Below are 22434 nucleotides of genomic sequence, written 5' to 3' on the forward strand. Positions count from 1 at the left end.
TTATTTTTACTTTCCCAAATATAATTTATAGAAAATGTTGTGATCATTTCTTCATCCGAATCATCAAGATATACGACTCACTAAAGCCATTTTTTGAAATATAGAGGCTTTAAGATTAAATTGATTGTAAATGAATACAATACAAATGTACTTTAACTTCATCACTGTGTACAATAATGAACAAGACTCGAGTTTCATGATACACTAAAAAACATTGGCCATCAAGAAAGACTAATGTGCAAGGTAAGATATCAAACTGTTTTACATTACACAAAAAACAGCAGGCATCTTGTTTAATTCAAAGAGTTACATCAACATGTTTCTGGCACTTTCTGCTAGAATTTTATGCATAAGTTACACATACACACTTGTAACTCTCTATGGCATTTTCAGTAAAAATAAAATACTAAAGGGTAACTAGCTGGAACCCCTTCATGGTATGTATACAAATTCTTTACAATGAAAATGTATAATGCAATGCTTTCCAATTTGTCTTGGCATTTGTAACTTGTTCACTTCTTGCTCCCACCAAATCCCGAGAAACCCATCATGGTTGCCATTTCTGGGTCAATCTCACCACCACCTTCATTTTCAAGTTTTCTTTTCTTGTTCTTTCTTGCCTCTTTCCTCTTCTCTCTTTGACGCTCTTCCTATAGGAAAACATAATTTATTGTAGACTACTACCTACACTTAATGATGCGTGTTTAATTAGTTCAAAACCACTGTTTAGGTCCCAAAGACACACAAAAAATAGTGTGTGTGTATATATAGGGTTAGCAACCCTTCTGGGTAAAGAACTGTCAAAGAAAATTTTCACCTACAATATAAATGACAACACGGGGTACAAATTCTACCAAAACAAAAGGGACTAGTATACATAGTATACACAATAGTCTAATCACCCAATGTCCAACACTAACCTCTTCTTTCAATTCGGCAATCCTCGCCTCAAAATCATAATCTTTCTTTTTCTTCTCCTCCTCAGCTTTCCTCTTATTCATTTCAAATCTCTTTTTAACTTGATCCAAACTAGATCTTTCAACTCGCATAGACATACCCAAATTTCTTTGATGTTTCTTCCCATTTATATGATCCAAAAAGTTGATTGAATCCTTGACAATACAATCGCAAACATTGCAAAAATATCCGCCTTGTTGAGAAGCTGGTGTGCTTTTTGTTATAACCACAGACTTGCCTAAAGTGGAGTCTAAATCGACCTCATGTTCTCGTGGTTTTAAAAGTTCGCGTTTTACAGGGATGCTCGATGTTTTTGGTTTTTTACCCTCGTCTTCATTTTCAAGCCTTTCTTTAGCAAGCTTTTCGTACTCTTCTGTGTCCCATGTTCGTCTGAAATTATCACTTTTTCCCTCAGGTTTAGAAGCCATGATATGCTTGTTTCTATCACTGGTTTCTATATAAAAAATTTTGTATTTTTCATACAAAATTCAATCACCCAGGCCTTCTTCAGAGTTCGCTACAGTATTTGACTACAATAGGGTTCGTAGACTCGGAAATCAACGAGCAATATTTGGGTGATAGAAATGTGAAAAATTGAACAGACTAAAATAGCAAGCAATGAAAATGGCGGTCAACTAAGGAGTGAAATGCGCAAAACGTTTGCTTAAAAAGTGAATTATGTCGTCCATTGAAGTACGGATACCTAGGAAACAGAGAAAACGGCCTGTGTCGTTCGCTGCTCAAGATATTATAAGCAAGAAAGTTATTTACTCGCCTGGAGATATAATTACTGAGTCTTCAGACTATATGAGGTCACTAAATATCACTCTTTGGTCACTCTTTGGTTTTAGTTGGATATTTAATTTACTCCGTTGAAATACAGTAGGAATGTGTTATCCGTTATACGGCATGTGATTGTCTATTTTTCGTATATCATTCATATTTTGGGATGTGTTTACCTCTCCAATGGCAATACCCAAGGGTCAGGGGGCAAAATACCTGGGGACCAGAGTGTTAAGTAAGCTAAAAGGGCCCAAGCATAAGAAATACTCTAGGAAAGGCCACTCATTGCTCTGTATTAACAAGAATTAGAAAAATGTGAAGAATTACCAAACGAACTGCAAAATTGTGAGAAACACAAGAGTCAATAAGAGTTGGGCCTGATGGAAGAAGGAAGACATGCTCACCAATTTTTTGTGGTCCCCAAACTAGCTTTCACTGGCCTTAATAGAATGGAACAAAATTACAAAATTTACTGTCAGCATTTATATATATTAGGTTTATTAGTATATTGCTGATTAATTAATATATTGGATAGTAACTGTGTGCATGCATGTGTAATATTTAATTAAACATTTCATCAATGAAACCAAAATTATCTTATAGAGGCCATGGAACATTTGCAGATGAAAATAATAAAGTTGTAGCATCTGTAACAGGCACTTTGGAAATTGTAAATAAACTGATCTCTGTAAAGCCATTAAAAACAAGGTAAAAGACCTGTCATGTAGTGTTTTCTTTGTGTTAGATATGATGACGAAATATCTAATGAGACACAGGATTCATCCTCTGAAACTTTTAAACACCAACCAATCATGCTTCATGTTAGTTCTACTTTACATCACAGCTACCACAATCATCACTATTGCTATGAAAAATTAGCAACATCATAACCCATTTCAAACCATACCTGTTGAAACCCTTAACCACACTAAAGTTCACTGTTGTTACCTACTTTTTTTACTAACAGATATAATGGTGAGGTTGGTGATGTTGTTGTTGGAAGAATAAAAGAGGTAAGAGAAAGGAAAATGAAGCCCACCAGTTCAGTAGATCCTTGCAAAGCAGAGAGTTCATGTTTTGTTTGTGTTCAGGTTGGTCAGAAACGTTGGAAAGTGGATACCTTTGCCAAACTAGATTCTGTGTTGATGTTGTCCTCTGTGAATTTACCTGGAGGGGAGCTGGTATGTAAATATAGAGACCCATCAACAGATCATGCCCTTTGGGTACTGTTTTGATTGTAATTCCTTTGCGTTGTAGAGACGAAGATCAGTCCAAGATGAGCTAATGATGAGAGACGTCCTTTCTGAAGGAGATCTGATAAGCGTATCTTTAAAAAAAATACTATAAAGTCAACCACAAATGAAATGCAAAGTTAACCTGTTTGTTACCAGAGTTTTATGGCTGCTAAAATATAGAAGTACAATTGTACAAACGATCTACAAGTAATTTAGTATTTCGAATGCTATGAAAATTAAATGAGCTATTCAATGGGATTCCTTGACATTAACACACAGGCTGAAGTGCAATCAATATTTCAGGATGGTTCTCTTTCCTTACACACACGAAGTCAAAAATATGGCAAGGTTGAAGGGGCATTATGTGAATCATAGGGCGCTCTCCTTCATATGGTAAAAACGGTCAGCCGGTCGTGTTGTCTGTCTTATTTCAGTACACTAGACAGCTTACTGGTATTTTAGGTTGTTTCAAGAACTGTACATTTAAGTATATCGTTATCTACATCTGCCTAGAAAAAATGCAGTTTCGATGCCTTCTTTCAATGCAAAATACATTTTAATTCAAAATACGACTGGTTTGACTATTTTGGTAGCTTGAAGGAAAACGCCTATACATACGTTTGTATATTTAAAAATAGATTAGTAAATCAGGTTTACTAATCTATTATGAAACAAGGCAACTTAGTGATATTTTTTAGTCTTTACAAGTTTTATACCTAATTTCCTCCGCATTTGGAAAACAAAGTTTAGCTCAATCATAATTCATGGGGGAGGGGGTCGCAGTGATATCCCCGGTAATTTGGCGAGTAATTTGTAGGTGGGGCTAACATGATTTCTAACCTCCCTGCAAAAGACCATTGTCTAATATATTCTGAAACAACGTTTTAGTCGTCTTCATTTTAGCAAAAAGGCCAGTTTAAACTTTAAAGAGGGGTATTTTAACCGCTGGTATGTGATATGTGTAGGTTAGATGTGTATTTTGTTTCATTTCATTGTTAGCTGGAAGAAGGATTGTTGGTTCAAGTTTCTCCTTCATTAATAAAGAGATGCAAAACTCATTTCCATGACTTGTCGTGTGGAGTGAGTGTTATCATAGGAAATAATGGATATATCTGGTTAAAACCTCTTGAAGACAACAAGGTAATTATTCTGCTTATAGCCAAAGAGAGCAAGTTTGACTCCCTCGTGTCTTGCCTGAACCAAGGCATATTCAAGTCTTATGCTAGACGAATTTTAATCATTGATCATGCAACTGGTGAAATGGTCCAACCTTGATTACAAAGGTGGACGAAATTCGAACTAAATTGTGTACTTTCGACATCTTTACGATGTAAACAAAAGTGTATAAATGCACATTTCGTACATGCGCAGAGAAGCGACTGTAACCTATCTTTAAATATCATTCTTATCAGGGAGAAGGAGTGACAAGAGAAGATCGGGAAACAATTGCTCGACTAAGAAATTGCATATTGGCCCTGGCGGAGCATAGAATGCTGATCTATAATTCTAGCATTTCCTATGCTTTTGAAGCCTCTAAACAACACAACATTGTAGGTCGAGAAAAAATTGTTGCATGTGTATCATAAAGTATGGCGCTTTGTAGTTTGTACCAAGATAGACTTTACGAAGCTGTTTTTCTAAGTAGTGAGGATGCAACCAAGATACCTTATAACAGAAATACCTATAGTACTTAGAAATATAATGTCTCCATCACTACTAGGCATCTTCACTAGGAGTCTACTTACACTGGGCCACTACTACCTTTGAGATATATTTTGAACTAGTTCAGACACAAATCACAGCTTATTGTACGTGTTATTGTACATATTGTACGTGCTATGCTGAATTTGAGCTGGAATTATGGAACGTGAGTCGGGTCAGTTTAGGTCATATCATCCATTGAGGGTCAGGTCCTCGGTGTTGGTTGCTACACGACTCACGTCCTATTTATTAGGGCTCAAATTGTTCTTTTTTGTCTAAACAGAAAGATCTGTTGAAGCCTGAGGTGAAGGATGAACTTGTGCAAATCACCAAGCAGACACTGGAGGAACTGATCAAATCTGGTTCTGAGGATCTTTAAGGATGTGGGATGTGATTTATAGAATGACATTGAAACGCCTACAGAATAAAATAAATCCACCTCTCGTAGCGGAAGAGAGGAAAGGCGCGGGGTTACAATGACTAAGTGAATACTAAAAACTACCGAACCTTAAAAAAACTAACTGTATACTAAATTTTTGTCAAACATTTAATGTACGATAATATTAGGTAAAGTTAAATGTAGTTAAATCAATAATAATTAAAACTGAGCTTGTCTGTTGAATTAATAATGTCGTTTACATGTATAGGGCAGGAGACGTCAATGCAAATTTGAGCACATACAGGTCTGTGGATGTTCATGTATTTAATCCGATAGAAGCAAGGACATGTCAGCGAAATATCATTATCAAACCCACGTGTAACCTGCAATGATTATAATCAATACTATCGATAAGTATTTTGATTATATATTCATACCACGTACGATTGATAAAAATAAAAAGGGAAAAAACGTTTGTAATTCTACACTATTCTATGTTATTAATAGCCCAGACTAAACAAAGTGTCTTAAATTGGAAAAGCAAATAATTTTGTGAATTCTGATGCTCCTATACTCTCACGTCTAATTGGTTTCTCTTTGTCGGGTCGTATTTAATTAAAGTAGATTTTTAAGGCACTGTGTTTCAGTGCCGGGTAAATACGCTGTTAAAACAAATAGTTTTGTTTCTTTGCAACTGTCAAGACAACGATATAAAGGATATTTATGCAATTGACGCTTTCACGCATTGCCTTCTTTCCGAAATGAAATCCGGCTTGCCTTGAAACTCTGGAGTTTTCATTTTATTTCATAATGATATCTTCATATTTTCATTAGCGGCTGACCTGTCCTATGTAAATTGCTGCGGTGCATGTTAAACACTCGACACTCTCAGGAACTAATTTTGTTTTACAACAAGTGCTCGTAATTTACAACTGGTTTGTACTATATTAGAATATATAATTTCTGACGAAGTGAGCGAACGCCTTTACGCCTGTGGGAATAGAATCAAATGTATGATTGCAGAGGTGGTCAGGCTGGGCAACGCCGTGCGAAACTGCCTATTATAGTTATCACCCCGTAATTTACCTTTGCTATATAAAGTTTTCTTGAGGTAATTTTTAATGGGAGAGCTTAATTATAGTTTTTCCTGAAGGTGGGCCGTACACGAAGATGACAAAAATCCTATATATGCCAAAGAAAAATATCCAAAACATATAAGAATAGATGCCCAAGCACATGCATGACTGCCCTGGAACAACTTTGCAAACGAGGATCTACGTTGACAAAGGTTGAACCATACATTGCCCTTGCTTGGGCTGCCTCCACATGGACTTGCCAGATATAATCGAATCAGAGCCTGAAGTGTGTCATGGTTACGGAGGCGTTGGATGCGCCGCCTTCCTAGGCTACTTGATACATGTTTTTTGTTCAGGGCCGATCCAATGACCGGATAATCCCACATAAAATATTAATAAAGCACTGATGTTTGCATTTCAGTTAACGAATACTAACTTTGTTGAGAAATGCTGGATCTCTCTACGTCTGTACACAGTACACAAACTGCTTGATTAACTCATTCCTAGATCCATTTCAAACTCAAAGACTAAAGAATAGGCAAGGAAACCTCAAGTGAAGCCCTGGCAAATCTGATGTTGTATTAGCATTGTTTCCATGGTATGAAAGATGGAATATAGATTATAACTAGACAGACAATTTATGTTTGCTTAGATTACAGAAGATATACCGGCTTGCTAAAGGTAAAGCATTAATATCCAGCTTATAGTAATTATCAAAACATCATTTTGAAGAGTTACTGTTTATGCTGTCGTTCAACACTTTAACTGAAGGTTTGATGCTGTATTTGTTAATGCAATATAAAATATCCGAACAGACTGTAATGTATTTCGGTGAATGCAAAGACTGACCTACCATTCTACCAAAATACATATCTACCTTTATACAGCCGATTTCAGCTAACAATGATCAGTATTGGATACCTTTGAGAGAACAATAACCAAATCGGCAAGAAAACAATTAATAGATATTGTGAAAATGATATATCATTGTGGGGTATTACTTTCGTAGAAAGGATTAAGAAGGGGATTTGTGCAAATGAGGAATGCCAATTTAAAATTTGTTACGCATAAAAGTCTTCAGTTGCTTTGAACCGGAAGGTACCATATTTCAGGCGAACAACAACCGAAGGATATTATCTGAGGTTTAAGCAAATCACCGTGAACAAATATACACACTCGAAGTTCATATGTGACATGACCCAGGGCTGACCTCTGCCATGGAAAAGCGTGTCAGTAAGTTAAGCATAACCAAAGAAGACACGGAAAGAAGGGAGAATCTAGCGAAACGGTTGAACCGGAACGCAACAAACCGTTTAAGACAGCAACACGAACAGTTCCAGGACAACCATGAATTTATTGAGACTGAAATTAAGCAGGAAATTAAAAAATTACAACATGACCTCAAGGGCATTCGTGAAATTGGAAGCTATGAGCTGGCGAATGTCAGAAATTCGAAAACTGATGAATCTAGCATTGGAACAAAACGCAAACGAAAGAAATTGACTCTGTTTCAGAAGAAAACGAAATCAAATACAAGGAGGAGATTAAATCAAGATGGAGGCAAAGACGTAAAATTTCATTTCGAAAGTTCAGTGGAAAATAGCAAAACAGCTGGTAATGATTTGTCTAATTTATGGCGCAATCAAAAACATCAAAAGAACACGCAAGCACGCAAAGTTTCTTCGCAGCATGATATAACCTCTGCAGCACACGAAACGCCATTCAGTGAGCACGGTGTCTACTTTAATGAACACGAAACGAGATCTGATGCAGGTGGGATTAAGCTTGTTGGATCAAAGACGAAATTTCATAAACACGAAGGAAATTATTTTGGGCACGAAAAGGGGGGCACTGAACACGAAATCGATTCAAGTATGCACGAAACGTTGCCTTATATTACGCAAAATGCTACACGAGATTCTGCGAAATCACGTGAGCTTGACGTAGACGAAGCACGAAACCAAGCACGAAAACGACTACTCGGCGAAAACGGACGAATGCTGGACGTGCACGATAACGATGCAAACACGCAAGCTGACCAGGGGGCAACGATTGATGAAGATATCGAGTCATACATGTACGTTCCTCCAGACGGACGAAAGAGAACGGTTTATCTGCTTCCTCCTTTAAACGATTTGCTACAGGAAGCTAGAAAGGCGAGATATTTACGAATGCCCAAACGATTAATGAACCATGATGATGAGGATCCTGAACGAGAGTTGAGTGTTGATGAAATATTTGGCAAAAGAGTTTAGGAAAATTTTCACGTTTTAATTCAAATATCTTTATATATTTAGAATTCATGTTGTATTGTTGCATCACTTTTTAGAAATATAACTTATTACATATTAATAAATAGAAAATATCGTTGAATTCATAAATTTTCAGATCGCATAAATTGAGAACAATCTGTTGTGAAATGGTAGTCAATTATTCTTAAAAGCCTTTATTCTTGCGTGTCAACAGTAAACCTACTTTTATTTACAGTATAGTTGGCTTTTAAAAAGATATTTAATTCAGAAGCCACTAGGGAATTCGACAGTTGGTTGATGAAAAGATCAGATTTAGATGAGAATTAATCAGACAATTTTTCGAATATTCATTTAATTGTGACATGAACATGTTCCTTTCACTTCATTAAATTTTGCTGAGCAAATTTACGACGATATTTTGTTCTGAGTTTTGAATAAAACTGAATTATAAAAGAAAACAGTTTACCTTTACCTTGGCAGCTCGACGTTACCCTCTTTACGGTTATTTGATTTTTAAATCCTTGTGTTTATGGAATATTCATTTTGCATATTCTGATAAAAAAATTAACTGAAATTAAAATTCGATTTAAATTAAAACTGTCACGCAGTCCTAACTTATGTTCTCAATGCCTTAGTCTTCCCTTGAGTTCACTGAATGACAAAACCTTATTAATCTTATTATTAGTTTATTGCCACCCATTTTTTCCAAGAAAATGATCAAATTGTATTAAGCGAATTTTTCAAATTGTATTAAGCGAACATTTCACATTTACTATATAAAAGTCTATATCAGTATCTCTGCTTCTTTGGAAAACTATTCATGAAACCATTGAATACTTCCTGTTGGTATACGAAAAATACTGCATGTGATCGGTGAAAACTTTGCTTATTTACAAGTATGCATGGTATATTTTAAGTTTTTCAACCCATATAAGCAGGACAAACACAGCATTTTCCATTATTTTCGTATGAAAACCCTTTATGAAATTGCAGAATGAGTGGAAGTGAAAATGGCCTTGGAATGGAATCTGCGATAAATGTGTATAACTTCTGCCCAGTTTTAGACAACTTGCAAACCGTGTTTTGCTTCTTGATATTTTCTCATTTGTGGCTATGACAGTTTACTTGCTTGATAATTGTTAAAACCAGGAGTCAATGCTTAATATTTCCCTGAAATTTACCCTACACCACTCCCCATGCCCCAAACCCAACCCCTCATCAAATGGTAGAAGAACAACTGTATAACTTTACTCATATGTATAGCTATATAAAGTAGGTTGAGGTTAAAATCAGGTAAAACTAATAATACTGCAGTAACTAACCCCCCGGACGGTTTCCACCGCGTCACAAAAGAAATATGAAAGGCATATGCATGTATAATACCATATATAGGTATAATAAAGAACTGTATAACTTTACAATATCCATGATATTCATATATACACCGGATATTCCAAAACCGACGCGCATGCACTAAATCACTATGTCTATGCCTGAGTTCACAATTACGCAATTTGGGATCATATAAAAACTTCCCTTTACTGGCCTTAGTCATACATAAGAGCTCACTCACACATGCACAAAGCAAAAATTTCAAGTGCGGTACTGAAAATCCCCCATATTTCTTATCAGTTTTTTAATTTCGAGGGTTTTACACCCACTGTTTCTACTTTAGCAATCACTCCTGATTATTATATTTATAAATTTAGATTTCTTTTCGCTTGTGATCAAATGCTGATAAGGGTGCTAATGATTTTATGAAAATTCTATTCTTCCTGCTCTGTTAAAATATTTATCTTCCACGCTTTAACGCAAATAAACACCTTACGAAATTTATACATCTTTCATTTAATATATGAAACGAACGAGACAGTTTTCATTAAGCCGACCAAACACCTAACGTTTAATTTGACCACCTCTTAGAGCAGCGAAAATTTTCCAAAAATTTAAGCTTGGTTCTTGCAATAACATTTTTATCAGCAAATTTTTATTCTTTAACATATTTTTAGCACATTTTGATTCAAGTATATATTTTTGCCAATATTTTCAGTATACGCAATTTCGTTTATGTAATTAATTAATAGACAGCATTGAATCATTTCTTTAAACTAAAACAAACTGTTTGTGTCAACTGAAGTTATTGCAAATACAAGGCCAATTTTGCATAATAAAAATGACGATGTTATTTTCTGTATCTACACGAACGCCGAAACCTAAATCTCTTTGTATAACTCTCCCGCAATAATATCTGTGCGGTCGCATTTATTTTTAATGATTTTAAACACGTTAGAAGGAAACTAAAACCGCGTTTGGTTTTAAAAATGATTTAACCGATTAAAGATGCCTATCCAAACTGTCTGTTCTTGTCAATTATTCATATCGTGTTCAGGTGTTAATTTCCCAGTGCTTGTTAGCTGTCGTTTTACTTGGCGCTTTCACACGGTTTTTAAGGCGGTAAAGTTTACTTTTATAGCTGTCGAACAAAGCCGTGTAAGCAATAATATATATAGCGGCATAATTTTCTTATTCAGATATCTGCATACGATGTATTTTCACTCCTAATTTGAAGAGTTTTTAATTTTATCCATATAAACATAACTCAATAATGCAATAGACTTATTAGTAAAATTTGCGGTCAGTCAAATTCATTGTTTTTCGCCATTTGCCATGCGATGTTTGCCTTACACGGCCGTCAAAACGACAAGATTCACGAAAGAGAAAGTTCAAACGAAAAGCTTTCTCATTTAAACCAAAGAAAATGCCATAGTTATAGCTTTTAAAGACGATATAATTTACATTCCAAAACGTGTCATGTTTGAAGTGGAAAACATGGCTGAATACGGTTGAATTACAGAATTAGTATTATAGTATTTACATCAATTCGCTGCACTGTAGACAACTAGTTCACCGTTTCTTAAGCAGTCTAATTTTAATAATGTATTTGTTCATTAACATTAGGCATTTACTCTAAAGCGTCTTTAACTCTTTATCTTAACTTGTATGTAAATTTAAGACGACTTACGTTCGTCAAGAGTTTGGTTATTAAATTAAACTAGTATGGGGCTCGCCGCGCATTATATTTGTAGCTTCCATTTCTCATTAGGCAATGATGAAGGGAAATTTAGTTGGCATACTATTCACTAAGTAAAAATCTCGTTTAAACAATTGCGCACCGAGAGAAAGAGTGGCGGCCGTCATAGCCTGTCAGTTGATTCCTATATTTGAAATAAATTTATCAGGTGTGGTATGACCCGGACAATTGTCGGTTGGGTTTACAGTCGCAAAATAATTATTTCAGACCGCTAGATTCAGCCTGAAATGTAGGGGCCTTCGGTGGCTTTGTTTCGTTGAATCTTTCTTTGTAATTCTCAATTTGTCTCAATAAAGCCATGCATGTAAAATGTAGAAACACAAATATAGCAAGTAGTAGGTTCTCAGTATTCCAGACAAAGACCCTTATTTGGCATGCAAGTCAAATGTCTCGTTAAATTTTCTAGGTATAGACTAGAGTTTATCTGTATATAATTATGCATATTACCACGCTATATTTTAAAACTACCTCCACTTCTAACCCCACGTCCGAGTCTTTGAGATATGATCAACAATTGTAAATAACATGCATGCATGCATTGAAGAATCATGCATTGAAATCGGTTTTCGTTGCAAGTTGCACGAATTATTCCACTTCAAAAACTGTCAAGCAACAATGTCAATGTGTTGATTATTGCGTTTCGTTGTTCTCGTAAAAATTTCAGGCATGGTAACGGAAATAACGCATTAGAGATAAATCGCTAAATGCATTCTTATTTACGCCAGTTAAAACGTTTCCGTTTAGGTTTGCTTTGAATACAAACTATTAAATTATGAAATATTATAACACGGCCTAATCACTTTAACGTGTTTCTCAGTGTGAAAGCAAAAACAATACGTTGTAAAACTCGCTAACTAGAGAGATAATAAAGCTTTGATTTATAGCACGCGTGCCGGCACGAGCTATATAACACTGCAGGTGGCTGACCGCGGTCATTGTGGTAGCGAAATTTACTCGTTTTGAATCGCGGATTTAACTCTTCATTCTTTAGATAAAATAATAGATTTAATTACTGCAAAACAGAAAATTTAATTTGAGGGACGTGTGTAGGAAAAGACATATTACGATATACGTAGTTATGCCTTTGTATTCGACTGTAGTTTGGACAGAAATCTCAGATATAACTCGTATGAAAGATTTAACACTCATACTCATAATGGATATTTAGCTCTTGAGTTTTGTAGTGTATTTTGTCTTGTTTTGCAAATGTCTTTCTCCCAAAAACAAGCCACAATTCATCAGTTCTTTGTTGCGTCTCTATTCCTTATGCATGCATTGTGGTTTTTCTTCAGCTATAAAAAATTTATGAAAATCTGTGTTAAAAAATTTAAACAAAAAAGGATCAAACAAACGCCATGCTTTTTAAGGATTGCAGTTGCATACTTTTCGTAAAAATATCCACTAAATCAAGTAAAAATTGTTCAGGTGTGATTTACATATAAAGTATAAAACGCTGACCACGCATGCATTGCATTTACATTATTTCATACAGTTACAAAAATAAATTTAGCCGCCGAAAATGATCTCAAGTATATTTCCCTCTCAAAATTACCTATGAAATGCACCCGTAGCTATATTTACATGAAACGTTTTTTATTGTTGATTAAGAATTTATATGGCATGCATGTGGTAACGATATTAACAAAAATAGAGTAGGAAAAACTTTTGAAAAAGATATATGCACTTTTACCTATTATCATTTGAATTCATGAGCCAAATACAAGTCATACGACAGTCGTGAGAGATTATTCTTTTGTCGTATGGAAACGAATGCAATCCTCAAACATTTTTGCTTATTCTTTAAGACGAAATTCATATTTGTACCTTATTTGGTCAATCACAAAGCTAGAAAAACAATTGTATACGATATCATGATCGTATAGATGGCTTCTAAATTAATACGATTCCAAATTTATTGAGAATTGTTCGAAACTAAATGAAATTTGCAAAAAATTGGATAAGAATCTTCGTTGTGCCACGGCAGGAGAGCATTAGACAACGCGTGCCTTACCTAACACTTCTAATTAAGGATGTGGCCTAATAAACTTTAATTGAATCGGGCACTAAACATTTTTAGTTAATAACCAAATAATTAAATCTTCATTTACAGTTTCGTGCTAGAGTTTTGTTTACAAAATCGAGTCGCATTCTGAGTCAGCAAAGCATTCTATGGGCTTCAGTGATACGTTCTGGTGCATTAATAAAGTATATATACTGTGTATTAAATATATAGACCACATGTGACTACTGTGTGCAATAAACGCCGAGGATATCTACAGATTATCGATTATAAAAGTGGAGAAAAACTACGGGAAATGTCAATGATAGGACGAATTAATAAATAAGTTACTTAGGAGAATTTATATGCTGATCAAACGAATACAAATTTTCAGGTTGGGTTCAAATCATTTGTTTAGAACATAAAATGTCTTCAGATTTTTGTTTGTATAGGTTCTCATGACGAGACTGTATAAATTAAATACAGATATTATCATATAGTACCTTAGAAAATTTCAAATTGAAAATTGAGATATCCAGATCTGTTTTAAGCGGACGTTTTCTCGTAAAATGACAATTTTAGGAACTTTTAGCTGTACATTTATTAACGTCAGAACCTGAATATGTCGAATGACATTTAATATTTCTGTTTGCTGAGAGAGATATGGTTAACTTGCGAACGAACTATCTCTGTTCTATATCGAAGCACACGTTTTTCAAAGCTTCCTAAAAGCTGACTGTTGATTGAAAGAAAGTCAACCTTGAATATTGAACAATTCTTAATTTATTGTGGGTTATAAATCCCTAGTTTTAAAGATTTTTTATTCATTTATTTTGGTGGAAAAAATGCTATAACCCCGATCGTATGACAAGTTCTCCTAATCAACATTACTGCCAGACATGCGCAATTTCTGTGGGCGCAGGTGCCAAAGCATTCATTATAAGTGTTGAATAAGCAATGTATAAAATAAAGCTTGATATGTATGTGATTAAATACAAAACAGTGTTTAGTTTTCTCACTAGGTTATTTAACGCTGTCAAAAGAATCACCGCGCATCGCGTTAAGCAGTCATATAAAACGGAACGCGAAAACAAACGGTCAAATTAGAACACAAACTGCAGTGAAGCTCGATTCTTATAACGAGTATTCTAAGTATTAGTGGACTGACCGAACTAAACAATTTCACTGCAAAACCATGTCTTGGTATTCGGAAGAGAACACGAAAACGCTTCACATTAGTCAGGACATCTTGCGCAGTGTTCTTTATGGAAAGTGGTGCAACGTTTTTGGAAATGATCGCGAGTTGACGTTCAAACCTGACGCCCTTTTTCGTAGCAAAGATGTTTACAAAACTGAAAACAGTAAGTTTGATCGTAATTTAGTCGCATTCCATACGAGTGCTCTTGTACAGTTTGAAATTTATTTAGAAAAATGAAAAATTGAATATAGCTAGAATTTGCGCTCGTGTATATATAACGCGCGAACTATAGCTGCATGACCTCGGATCTGAATAGCACTAAACAAGTAATCTCAATAATTGTTATTTGCGTGTTTAAGAACTATTTTATATACGGAGAGTTGTACCTTAAAGTTTACATAGTTAAATTGATTATAGAATTTGCGCACTATACGCGTGCATCACAGAAATCAGTCGATGAAAAGGTTCGTTGCAAAGCAAGCTACAGCTAGCATGCAAGTGATTCTTTCCAACTCAGGGTATCGTTGTGGCTAACTAACGTTTCATTTGATGCATTAACTTTATACAATTTTTTCTGATATCCACCATAAAGAGATTAACTGACACTCCAGTAAATTGACATCTCTTGATACTGCATGGCTGTACGCATATTTCAACTGATGCCTGCATGGTTATGCCCAATATATGTCTCTTATGCCTTAGTTCGACAATAGAATCGTTTGCGCAAAAGCTCTTCCCATTTGGAAACAAGCATTTATACATGGATTTATAGCGAGTTTATAGTCTTGATTTCGAAATATATGCATTGTATAATATAATAATTTGAACATAGCATGCAGTAAGGAGATCACTCCAACCGATGCAAGCTTGCATTTTTATAACTATGATCGTTATAATCATCATTAGGGAATCCGAATCACCAAGAGAAATAGTTTCATGCTGGATACACCGACTAACATAGTTAAACTCTTTATTGAAAGATAACAATTCACGTTAGTGCTTACACTAACGATTTTACGCAGGCGTTTCTATCTCCAATCAAATCTAAGTAAATCCGGTGCTCAGTAAATCACTCTGGTATCTTCTAGGAGCAGGTGAAACAGCTTAAACTGAAAGAAATGTATAATGTATGTTGCAAAGAAAAATAGTCAAGAACACCATTTATATTCATGTTACTTAAATTTGTCGCTAATCTTTATGCATTTCTTCAAAATGATTATTCATAATGCGCTATATTGCACTTCCACTGTTTTCATTTGGAGTAAAAGAAATTTTAATTACGAGTTCTGTTTACAGCATTTCTAAAGTTATCATTGATACCCTTATTGCTAAACATGAGCTAAAATTCGCGCATATATATAGGTTTCCGTGTTTGGTTAATTCAAAGACGAAACATTCAAATGTGTACAATTGAGAATTTATATGTAATCTTCATGCAGCAAAATGGTTGAAAAACAACGTGGCTATAATCCAAACTGGATTCTAAACCGTTTGTAAAAAGCGAGTAACTGGAAGCATGAATTAAAACAGTAAGAAATCCTTGAACATAAAAGTTCCATTTCTTTTTTACAAATATATACGAGACAGCTTCCACTTGACTAATCATTTTCATATCGCACATGCAACTCTTTTTTTCTCCCGGTTTCTCGAAAGATTGTGTCAAAAATTCAAGAACATAAAAAAGTTACCCTTATGTAACAAAAGCAAAATATTTACATACACGTATATTGTTAAATATGGAGTCCCATATATACATTGTGTTTTGGACAATAACGTTATTAAAGATGGGCTTGCGGAACAAAAGTTCTTTCAACGACTGGATAATTTTCGATCCTTGCTTCTTTCAAGATAATTCATACTATGTCGGCTTGGCATACATTTTGTCTGGGCATGAAAACATTAGCACACCTTGTTACAGAAAAGTCAAAATATCTCTTTTAATCATACAAAGGCAAAGCGAGATTGCGATTTTCGAGGAATTACCAAGCGCATTCCGCGTTTGAACTAACTTAAGTTGATGCATTGCCAAGACTAAAGGTTTGTATAGCCAAATTAATACTGAGAAAAGAGAGTTCCAATGACAATGTCTTTTACTCTCGTTTAAAATCTCCCCCGGCGACAATTTTCTGTATTTGAAAATTTTGAATATTCTATGCATGCATTTGACATTAGTTACGTTTATAGCAGCGGATATTCTGTACAAGCGAATGAATGTTTTACGTCTTAACAATTATACTAGGTTTGCATGTGATATCCTCAATTAACAACTGATGATTAAGTTATACGTATTGTCACCTGTCTTTTGGGACGAGATAAGCTTTCTAAATGATTTAATGAAATTTTGTTTAAAGATAGAGGAAAACAAAGAAAAATCGTTTGTTAATCACATGCTTGTTTTCACGATTTTTCCCAAAGATAGCTAATAATTGTTTATGGTTATTACACTTTGTTTCGATTTAAACAATATATTTTGAATAATAATTGCATGATTTAGTAGCAGATGGAACGAAAATATATCTGTGTTTAACGCCTGACGAGATCTTGTCAATAAAACATGCCCAAGATTTGGAATTTTCACACGTATAATCATCGCAGTGGTAACAAATTTTGCAGCACACCGATTTCGCTCGGAAAACTGGTAACTACATTATTCTGTTCGCTTTGCTAATTTGCTTGTACACTGCTAATTGTGAAAATTGTTGCAAGCCAGCTGAAGTTATTCACGCCAGGCCGCTTGTTGACAACTTGCTACCACAAGTTTGTTGACATATAGTCGTATATATACTCTGTAAAACGGCAATGTTCTACACAACTTTTAGACTGAGCTTGCTTTAAGATTTTCGAAAACAAATCTTACTTTATTTAGTTCATTAGACCGTCGCAAGATTGAATTACAAGCAATAAAGCACGTTTTTATTATATTTTGATAGTACGAGCATAGTTCCTAGACAAAATGATCTCCGAAATTTCCAGTCTAACTTCAAAATGTCACAATTATAATTGTCACCGTTATTTTACGTGCTTTATAGCTGTATGACGCGCTTTTTTTGGCATTATTGCTGTAAAGACGTGCTTTATTGCTGTAAAACGTGCTTTATTGCTGTAATCGCACACTATTATAGTGTGCGTCGTTAATGCAACGCTTGTACTAACCTCGTCCCCTTTCGCAGACCATCGTGAAGCCTTCGGACAAGTGTCATGTCTGTCACCAAACAATCTCGTACCACTATTGGACAGTGCTGAAACAGAGGCGGAAAAGCCAAGATTAAAATACAAGGACCACGAATCGCTTCAATACATGACATTTGTATCGCTTCCCGAACAAGTGTGCATTGGGTCATCGTCTGTTCCTGGCAATAAACATGGCGTGTTTACGAACTGTTGGATTAAGGAAGGAACACACATGGGACCATTTACTGGTCACGTTTTACGAAAAGATGAAATTGACTTGAAAATGGACAACAACCTTATGTGGGAGGTAGGTTTCCTTGATGTTGTTTTGATTAAGGAGGCTCTTTGTCAATGCTTAAAATTCGTTATTCATTATAGGAATTTCTAGCAACTTACTCTTTTTGTTAATAAGAAATGCTCATGATTGTCGGAAAATGGTTTAATAACATGCGGCCATGTAATTAGTATTTTAATTGAATATGAAATATTTTAAGGTGCTTAGCGAAGATGGAGAAGTCAGCCATTTTATCGACGGCAAAAATGAAACGCCTCGAAACTGGATGTGTTTTGTGAACTGTGCAAGAAACGAACAAGAACAGAACCTAGAGGTTTTTCAATATGGAAACAGTATTTATTATCGTGCTATCAAAGACATTCCCCCAGAGCAAGAGTTATTAGTTTGGTATGGGCCCAGTTATGTACAGTTTCTGGGAATTCCCGGCATTCCACCAATTGCTGAACGCCCTAGAAGACGCCGGAACTATGAAGGTATTTTGATATTAAATGGGTAATAATACATTAGTGAACGTCAGATATGTGAGAAAATACTTTTTGGGAAAAATTCATTTTCCTAGCCAAATTACCAACGGAATAGTCTAGGAAACCATTTATTCGTGATTAGTCTATCTTTTGGAAACAGTGCTTCCTGATTTTTCAACCTTGGGGAAACATGATTATAGGAAGAAAAATATTTCCTGGTTTGCCCAACTGTGGAAAACATGGCTAGGAAACACCATTTTTTGTTCTTTAGCACTTAATAAGCCGGTTCTTATGTTCGCACTGTTCATAGGGTTTAAATTTAAACTAATACAAAATCTTTTTCTTCGCAGTTGAAGAAAGTATAATCGTCAGCCAGATGAAAGAGTTCCCACCAGATCACAATGGGCGTTTGAAATGCACGATATGTCGCCGAGGATTTAACTCTCGTAGCAATCTTCGTTCGCATATGAGAATACATACACTTGAGAAGCCTTTCCAATGCAAATACTGTAAGAAAAGTTTTTCCCAGTCCTCAACGCTGCGCAACCATACGCGATTACATACAGGGGAAAAACCTTACAAATGTACAGTTTGTCATTTCGCATACTCGCAACTCGCGGGACTACGAGCACATCAGAAGTCTGCACGTCACAAGCCTGACATGTTGGGGAAAAGTAGAGGCATTTTAGCTGATGCTCAGTGATGGAGAGTGATAAGCGATACGAGATTTCTGGATGGTGGCAGTGATCTCAATATGTATACACGAGTTCACTGGATGGTGGTCACGTTGGTAGGATGACAAGAACGAGTCAATGTATTACATATTGAAAAATAAGGTCTAAAATTGAATATACCAAAAATAGTATTGTAAAGTATTGTAAATAGATATTGTAGAAATATATTTTTAAGTGATTTTAAACAGTATCGAAGCAAATGCTTTCCCTCAATTTTTCTTCCTGAATGAGTTACTTAGTTAGCAACAGTATCCTAAATTTTAAAATTCTTACCGAGTTGTTCTTTATGATAACTATACTTAAAAGTATCCTAAAACTGGCTAAAGAATAGACTAAAAATGCAAATCTTTTAAAAAGTATGAATATAAGATTAGTTGATAGCAGGAGGGCAAACTTAATTTAATGACTGATGCATAAAGATGCTAATAATATACTTTCAATCATAACAAATGTTCACAAAGCGTTTCATATTTCACATTGCACATTTCACTACAGGTTACAGCGAATGTTTGAAAGAGATGGATTCCTGGGAAACGTTTATTCCTTTGTCATCGAAAAGTTACAACAGAAATGGTCGCATATTTTTAACAATCATCTTTCTGTCTGCTGTGATTCTTATAGGAGTCGGATACGACTTGAAGGAGAAGGCAAATTTTCGTTGCAACCCGAACAAGACAATTGCTGCCGATTTAGTAGCAAAGAATTTTGTAGAGACGAACTGTTATATAGAGTATGAACGGATTCATCATCCATCCGTGCCTGTGAGTAGGTTCGTTGTCATAAATTTTGGTCTTATGCTGGTAATTTCTGTCCTTTATGTTGGCCTTGTGAACTCAAAGGTTGAAACATTTCTTAGTAAATCACCTCAAAACGGCGATGAAAATGACCAAGAATCTTGGCTGAAAGAGAGATCGCAAGAAACGAATATTTTTATATTTCCCTTGTACATTTTACACCTAATTCTCGGTCGTATTGTGCCTATAATCTTGTACTTTCTTTTAATCTACCCGGCAAATTTTCCAATGAAATTCCAATGCCAATGGAACGATGAAACTATTGTAGAATGTGTTAACCCGCTTGGAGAGAAATTCACGACATTGGCTACCTCAGCTTTGATTATTGATTGTATTATCGGCACGCTTGGTTTTATGGAAGTTGGGTATCTGCTGTACATTTTCTCTCAAGATAGCGACTTTGCAAGCGATGTCGAATTCTGTTCCATGTATGTACTTGAAAAACGGAACTTGACAATACGACAAATTTTGAAACGAATTCGAAAGACGGTTAGGAAGAACGAACAATTTCGTTATGTAATGTCACCGTTCCATCCAAGCGGACAACTGCTTGGTGATTTGAATTTCCGGTTTCTTGCATACGAAGTAATCGAAAGAAGTTCACAGAAGCACGAGATTTATAACGTGCATTTAAAGCAAGATCAAGCTTCGACGAAGAATCCATTGCTTCATTTGTTCCCAGATGAACATGTACAGATTGTTATTGGTAACAATGACAATCATACCAGCAACACCGACGACCCCAACACAACCACCGATCCTATAACTCATTATTCCCAAATCTTAAAAATTTGTGATAAAATTCTCATCACTGGTCGAGCCGGAATTGGTAAAACCACGGCAACCAAAGCTATTCTATACAGGTGGGCAACATGTTCATTCTTAGAAGACAAAGTTGTTATCTTTCTGAGATTTCGGGAATTCAGAAAGAATAAACTAACCACGCTTAAGATGATGTTACGCCAAGGTGAAGGGATACCCTCGGGAACGAATTTTGAAGAACTTTTTAAGTTTATTCTTGTGAATCCTAAGAAAGTTGTTCTCATTTTTGACGGCTTGGATGATATTCAAATTGATTGGGATCATTGTTTAGAAGAACTGGACGAAGATACGGTAAACGATTACCAAGGAACGATGTCAATGTTCGCAATCTATTTGAAGCTTCTCAAAAATAAATTTCTACCAGGTGCAACAATAATAACATCATCGAGACCTTACAAAGCAGAAAAGATGTGCAATTTCTTGAAGGTAACATTTCAAACAAGGTTAGAGCTTCTTGGCTTCACTAAGAACGACATCAAAGATTATGTGAGAGCATTTTGCCAGGCAAGGCACGAAAGCGGGAATGTGTGGAGAACAATTGAATCAAATGCAGAGTTTTTGAGTTTATGCTATACACCAGCAACCTGTGATCTTGTTTGTTTAATTTTAAATGAATGCTTTGAGAAGTCCAATACTGAAAATGATATTGAAAAATACATTCCAAAAACTATGACTGAATTGTACCAACGAGCTATCAGAGTTATAGTTTCCAAACAATTGAAATTCAAAAGTTTTGGTACAAGAGGCTACTTAATCTCATCCCTACCTCAGTCGCCTGAAAACTTTATGAAAAAATTGAAAAAGATAGCTAAATCTGAAATGGAATCCACCGAAACAAGCTTTCAACTTGAAGCCGAAGATATTTCCCAAAATATCATAAGCTGTGGTTTGCTTACACGATTGCCAGACGAGTATTATTGTTTTCTTCACACCACCATGAAAGAATTTCTCGCTGCCTACCATATTGTTGACGGCATGAAAGATATCTGTGATGTGAGACAATTTTTAAGTTCTTTCAAGAACTATCTGGAAAAGCCTCACTGGCATCTGGTTGTCCAGTTTGTTGCTGGTTTGTTGGGAGAGAAAATACGACAGAAGAGCATCGACGTACCAAAAGAAAATATTTGTAGAAGGTGGGTAATTCGTGTCCCGAATTCGCAAAGCATGATAATTTTGGACTGGGTAATAATTAGGGTTGAAGGAGAAGGAGAGTTACCTGTACTGTAGGGTATACGGTTGTGTTTGGGATTGGGTTAGGTTATGTGAGGGGGAAGGGGTTCCAAATTAAGATTACTTGTGTTTGTGTAGTTAAAACCATTAATTGCCACTGGGGATGTCTTTGCATCTATGATTTAGGCTTAGCCCCCACCCCACTCTCTAACATGCTTAACAGGCCCTGATATTATTAGGCATGTGTATCTGATTTGAACTGCTAGCAATCCATGTGATTAGTAAAAGGTTTGGAGAAGTATAATTAACTAGC

The 22434-nt window shown here is 35.4% G+C and overlaps 4 protein-coding genes across 6 annotated transcripts in view; 3 read left to right on the forward strand and 1 right to left on the reverse strand.

Annotated features, from left to right (window-relative positions):
- The window catches only part of LOC114530370 (zinc finger matrin-type protein 2-like), a 23562-nt gene continuing 1128 nt past the window's right edge, over positions 1-22434 (reverse strand). Inside the window, exons 2-7 of one of the 2 annotated variants that reach the window (XM_028551990.1) lie at positions 17825-17910; positions 8856-8935; positions 2908-3067; positions 2145-2180; positions 921-1411; positions 1-650 (exon numbers count right to left, since the gene is read on the reverse strand). In XM_028551990.1, coding sequence (XP_028407791.1) covers positions 513-650; positions 921-1385 — 603 coding nt within the window. In that variant the 5' untranslated portion in view covers positions 1386-1411; positions 2145-2180; positions 2908-3067; positions 8856-8935; positions 17825-17910 and the 3' untranslated portion in view covers positions 1-512. Of the gene's footprint in view, positions 651-920; positions 1412-2144; positions 2181-2907; positions 3068-8855; positions 8936-17824; positions 17911-22434 lie in introns of those variants that run through there. The other variant, XM_028551991.1, reaches the window with a different exon arrangement.
- LOC114530367 (exosome complex component RRP4-like) lies at positions 1577-5491 on the forward strand. Its single transcript, XM_028551988.1, has 9 exons — positions 1577-1769; positions 2344-2448; positions 2708-2753; positions 2832-2921; positions 2998-3063; positions 3255-3323; positions 3975-4115; positions 4388-4525; positions 4960-5491. The coding sequence occupies exons 1-9, from the start codon at positions 1636-1638 to the stop codon at positions 5053-5055; spliced, it is 885 nt and encodes a 294-aa protein (XP_028407789.1). The 5' UTR covers positions 1577-1635; the 3' UTR covers positions 5056-5491.
- LOC114530366 (PR domain zinc finger protein 12-like) lies at positions 14451-19526 on the forward strand. Of its 2 annotated transcripts, none has more exons than XM_028551986.1 (4): positions 14451-14834; positions 17842-18149; positions 18337-18610; positions 18952-19526. In XM_028551986.1, the coding sequence occupies exons 1-4, from the start codon at positions 14669-14671 to the stop codon at positions 19302-19304; spliced, it is 1101 nt and encodes a 366-aa protein (XP_028407787.1). In that variant the 5' UTR covers positions 14451-14668; the 3' UTR covers positions 19305-19526. The 2 variants fall into 2 exon arrangements, with proteins under 2 accessions (XP_028407787.1, XP_028407788.1); XM_028551987.1 differs by lacking the exon at positions 14451-14834 and adding an exon at positions 17281-17309.
- LOC114530352 (NACHT, LRR and PYD domains-containing protein 4-like) overlaps positions 19641-22434 on the forward strand; it is a 4553-nt gene continuing 1759 nt past the window's right edge. Inside the window, exon 1 of the mRNA XM_028551966.1 lies at positions 19641-22084. Coding sequence (XP_028407767.1) covers positions 19785-22084 — 2300 coding nt within the window. The 5' untranslated portion in view covers positions 19641-19784. The remainder of the gene's footprint in view (positions 22085-22434) is intronic.

The sequence above is a fragment of the Dendronephthya gigantea genome, unplaced genomic scaffold (genome assembly GCF_004324835.1).
Source record: "Dendronephthya gigantea isolate DGI-Jeju-01 unplaced genomic scaffold, DenGig_1.0 000061F, whole genome shotgun sequence".
In the NCBI taxonomy this organism is placed as follows: Eukaryota; Metazoa; Cnidaria; class Anthozoa; order Malacalcyonacea; family Nephtheidae; genus Dendronephthya; species Dendronephthya gigantea.